This window comes from Austrofundulus limnaeus, unplaced genomic scaffold (assembly GCF_001266775.1).
Source record: "Austrofundulus limnaeus strain Quisiro unplaced genomic scaffold, Austrofundulus_limnaeus-1.0 Scaffold716, whole genome shotgun sequence".
Classification (NCBI taxonomy): domain Eukaryota; kingdom Metazoa; phylum Chordata; class Actinopteri; order Cyprinodontiformes; family Rivulidae; genus Austrofundulus; species Austrofundulus limnaeus.
Genome location: NW_013953118.1, coordinates 68946 through 73882, shown reverse-complemented (window position 1 = coordinate 73882; position 4937 = coordinate 68946). Strand labels below are relative to the sequence as shown.

General features: G+C 45.1%; 1 protein-coding gene across 2 annotated transcripts in view; it reads right to left on the bottom strand.

Annotated features, from left to right (window-relative positions):
- The window catches only part of LOC106532084 (cyclin-dependent kinase-like 5), a gene marked incomplete in the record, with an annotated part of 40161 nt that overhangs the window by 12221 nt on the left and 23003 nt on the right, over positions 1-4937 (bottom strand). For both annotated transcript variants that reach the window (XM_014028076.1, XM_014028077.1), the window contains 5 exon segments: positions 558-1429; positions 1798-1973; positions 2092-2172; positions 3194-3280; positions 3537-3639. In XM_014028076.1, coding sequence (XP_013883530.1) covers positions 558-1429; positions 1798-1973; positions 2092-2172; positions 3194-3280; positions 3537-3639 — 1319 coding nt within the window.

The following is a 4937-nucleotide window of genomic DNA, read 5'->3' as shown; positions in this document are numbered from 1 at the left end:
GACCAGTAATATTTGGGGTCACAAGTTTTTGCCATGGATAGTTTGTGGGTCAGAAGATAAAAAGTTTGGGAACCACTGGTTTACAGCACACGCAATTTCCGGTTAGCTTCTTAGCTTAGCCTCCTTCATAGCGACATACGTCGCAGCCAACTGATCCAATCATTTTAAACTTCAGCAGAGGCCACGCCTCCAGCAAGAATCGCTTCTTTATAGCCGAGAGTCCAGACCCTTGTACGAAGCAAAGTGAAGGACAAGGATCTGGTTTTTACCAGGCTCGCTCCTATTAAATGTGGGGCACCCCAAGGCTCCATACTGGGCCCCATTTTATTTTGTCTTTATTTGATTTCGCTGGCTTCCATTTTCAAGAAATAAAATGGGTTGTTTCATTTTACGCAGATAATATTCAGATTTATTTACCTTTTAAGATCTGGTAGAGTTCAGTGCATGGAGAATCTGTGGAATTGTTTAAAGCATCTAAAAACATGACCGACTAACAATCAATCAATCAATCGATCAATCAATCAATCAATCAATCAATCAATCAATCTCAGACTCACCTGGAGCTAAAGTTTTGTGTCTGGATTTGTGTCTGGAGGAGGAGTCCAGAGTGCTGCTCTCCATGCGGATGTTCCCGCTGCCCCGAGAGGCGGGGCTGTGTCCAGACCGATCGCTGTGTCGGGCAGAGGGGCTGCCGGGGGGTCCCGGAGGACCTGGAGGGGCATTGAGGTCTAAACAGCTGGCAGGGAAGAAGCGGGCACCTGGTCCTGGAACAGCTGCCATGTTGGCGTTGAGGTCGTCGGGATGAAGTCGCCCGTCGCTGAGGTTGCCCACAGATTTGGCGTCGCTCAGAGCGCCGTGGCTCTTGGACAGGCTGAGATACGAGGCGGAACTTTTGGAAGAGGAGGACATGGAGCCGTGGGCGGAGTCGGCCATGCTGTGGGCATGGCGGCCATGTTGTTTCTCTGCTCCAGACTGCAGCGTGTTGGTTTTATTTTCAAGGAAGTTGTGTCGTCCTGCCTGTTGTTGTTGTTGTTGTTGCTGTTGTTGTTGCTGTTGTTGTTGTTGTTGCTGCTGCTGAGAGCGAGAGGAGCTCGGTTTGCTGAGGCTGTACTTGGCTCCGTGTCCCTGATCCGTTAACTTTGTCGATGGTCCCAAATTGAAATCAAACTCGGTTTTGTTTTTTGCTTCTTTGGGACTGAGGAGGTGCGGCAGGTTGTTGTTAGCTAGGTCTTTGTTGGAGGAGGCGGAGCGGTTCAGGGTCTGGGACAAGTACTGGCCCTTTGGGTGGAGCGTGGGGCTCAGGCTGGACGGCGCCGGCTTGTTACCGTTCAGGAAACTCTCGTTGCTGAGGTGATGGAGGTCCCCGTGGCGAGGGAGGCTGGAGCACTCTTTGCTGGTGGAGCGGCGGCTCGAGCTCTTGTTGTGACTCCTGGAGGAGCAGAGAAAGAGGCGGGAAATTATTCCCCGTCCTGAAATCTGAATCTTTTCCAGAGGTACGATGAACACGAGAAGCTTTTATCTACAGGGCAGGTGATGGCTGAACGAGACCAGGTGTGCTCATTATAAATTGCACAGGTGTGATGTGACGCGACAACCAGGAAAAACAGGTAAACATTGAGCAAAAGCACAGATGAACAGAAAATAAATAACTTACAGTAAACTACTGATACACAAACTGAAAACACTGAAAAACAAGGATTTACAGGAATAAAAATCAAGAAAAACAAATAAAAAAACAAAAACGTTGATATATTTAATGATTAAATGAGAACTAGAGTAAAGAGCCGGAGTCCGGACCTCGTAGGGACCGTGTTCTCCCCGTGGTGATGGGTTTTCCTCTTGGAGGAGCGCGGCGGGTTCGGAGAGGTGGGAGAAGGTTTTTCCCGCTCCACCTGCCTCAGAGGCTGAAAGACGGGGTGGTTCAAACTCTGCTCGGTTAAATATCGCTCCGTCGGGTTCAGCAGCAGCAGATTCTGAGGAGAAACACAAACGTCTGACAACATTTCCTCTGTTTCTTCTTTAAAAGTAAGKCTTTTATTGTGAAAGGGACGACTTATAAAAGCAGGAAGTTTGTGTGTTTCTGTGTTTTACCTTCATTAAATCCAACATCAGACCGCTCATGATGCACTGGTACCTCCTCTCCAACGTCTGCGGGTGAGTGACTGAAGAAAACTGGGACACAAACAAACAAACAAACAAACAAACAAACAAACAAACAAACAGTGTTTGTGTGTTAGTGCTAGTTCTGCTACATTACACCGTTAACGTTAAATTAATATTTTTACAGGTTATTTTCGTCGCCTGTTTTCTGATCTGCACAGTGACGCTAAACTCTAACGGCGGAACTAGCTTCTCGTTCAGTGGATTAGCTGTTTTGCTAACTTTGGAAACTGTTAGCGGACTGATTAGCTTCTGCTAATTTTAAGTCCACAAAAAATTTACAATGTAAATCTTAATTTTTATGCCATTTATCCCTAGTTAAATAAAAACTCTGCTGTTTAGAGCAGCGCTGGACTTGTCAGGCACCATGTATAGCATGTAGCATCAGCAGCTAAACTTCAAAGTAAGAGTGTTGAAATTAAATAAAMGAACATTTAACAAAAACTGACTAAATGTAAAAGATGGTAGAGATAGTATTTGCTATTTGTTGTTCAACTAACTTCAAACAATATTTATTAAAATACAAACTAAATCAAAGAAATGCTTTTATTCTGAAAGGGGTAAACTGGAAGTATAACAAGTTAGAGCTAACGCTGGTTTGAATTGGACGATTTGCCTCAGGTGATCCCGCCCACCTTCTAATTAAACCAATAGAAAACTAACAACAGGTTTGTGTCGGTCCACTGGTCTTTAGATGTAAACCGACAGTCGTCTTAGCGGTTAGCGTTAGCTATGCTAAGATTCGTGCTTAGTGGATTAGTGGTTAGTTAAGCTAACCTAAACAAACATCTATCMTGAATGTTTATTTTACTACATTCAGTGTTTCGGCCAGTAAAGATTAGCTCTCATATCTCATGAAACAAAATAAAAAACACACAAAAAATAACTATCTTGCAAAGCCTTCTGGGAGATTTTCTCCTGCTGCTAAACTGAAGCGCCCGTCACAGCGATCGTCTCGGTCGTGGTTCTGGGAGCGCCGCCACAGAGGAGCGTGGATGTAGACATGAAGGTAGAGGAAGAGGAGGTTTCCTACCCTTATCCCGTGAAACCGCGGGTTGTTGTAGAACAGCTTCATCTGCTCCGCAGGAAGTGGACCCAGAACCTTCTGAATGGTGAAGAGCTGCAGGTAAAAACACAGAAACCTGTTTATCCAACATCTGAATCCTCCTCAGTTAGAAAAAGACTACAACAAATTCCTATTTTACAGATAATTAAAGTGTGAAACCCCACTGGTTGAACGTCTCAAGATGGCCGCCTCAGCTGTCTCAAACTGTCTCCGTCTCTAACCCTGTCTCAGTCCTTCACCCTGAGCTGTGATCTCAGCAAACAGTAAGACAGTAAATGAGTTCTTCTTTTGTTGTGTTGGATCTACCAACCTGATCGATTTCACTTTCACCAGGAAACAGAGGCTGTCCGTCACTCAGCTCCCCGAGGATGCACCCCACCGACCACATGTCCACAGCCTTTCCATATGGAGCCCTGAGACGYACACAGACACATGAACACCTTATATTAGGAGAATTCTAATGTTACCAACTAACAGCTCACAGCACCGCCTCCTGGTCTTTCTGGGTTGAACATGTTCTCCCTGTGCACATGTGGGTTTTCTCCAGGTACTCCGGTTTTCTCCCACAGATAAAAAACAAACATGTTAAGTTCCATGTGGGAACACTGACCACTTTAAAAAATATATGTTTCAGCCTCCTGGCTCTTAAACTTTAGCTTGATCAACATTTTTATGTTTCCCAATATGATTAGGATAGAAGAGTAATCATCCATCCATCCATCCATCCATCCATCCATCCATCCATCCATCCATCCATCCATCCCCGCTGTGTTGACAGGGTGGCCAACCAAGTATTTAAAACTCACTGTAAGGATGGATGGATGATGGATGATGGATGGATGGATGGATGTATGGATGAATGGATAATGGATGGATGGTTGATGGGTGGATTGATGATGGATTGATGATGGATGGATAGATGGATGGTGGATGTATGGATGTATGGATGAATGGATAATGGATGGATGGATTGATGGATGGATGGATGGATGCATGGATGGTTGGATGGATGGATCGATGATGGATGGATGGATTGATGATGGATGGATTGATGATGGATGAATAGATAGATGGATGAATGGATGGATGGTTGGATGGATGGATGGATTGATGATGGATGGATGGATGGATGGATGGATGGATTGATGGATGGATGGATTGATGATGGATGGATGGATGGATGGATTGATGATGGATGGATGGATGGATGGATGGATGGTTGGATGGATGCATTGATGATGGATGGATGGATGCATGGATGGTTGGATGGATGGATCGATGATGGATGAATAGATAGATGGATGAATGGATGGATGATGGATGGTTGGATGGATGGATGGATGGATGGATGATGGATGGATTGATGATGGATGAATAGATAGATGGATGAATGGATGGATGGTTGGATGGATGGTTGGATGGATGGATTGATGATGGATGGATGGTTGGATGGATTGATGATGGATGGATGGATGGATGGATGGATGGATGGATGGATGGATGGACGGATTGATGATGGATGGATGGATGGATGGATTGATGATGGATGGATGGATGGATGGATGGATGGATGGATGGATGGATGGATGGATGGATGGATGGATGGACGGATTGATGATGGATGGATGGATGGATGGATTGATGATGGATGGATGGATGGATGGACGGATTGATGATGGATGGATGGATGGATGGATAAATGGATGGATGG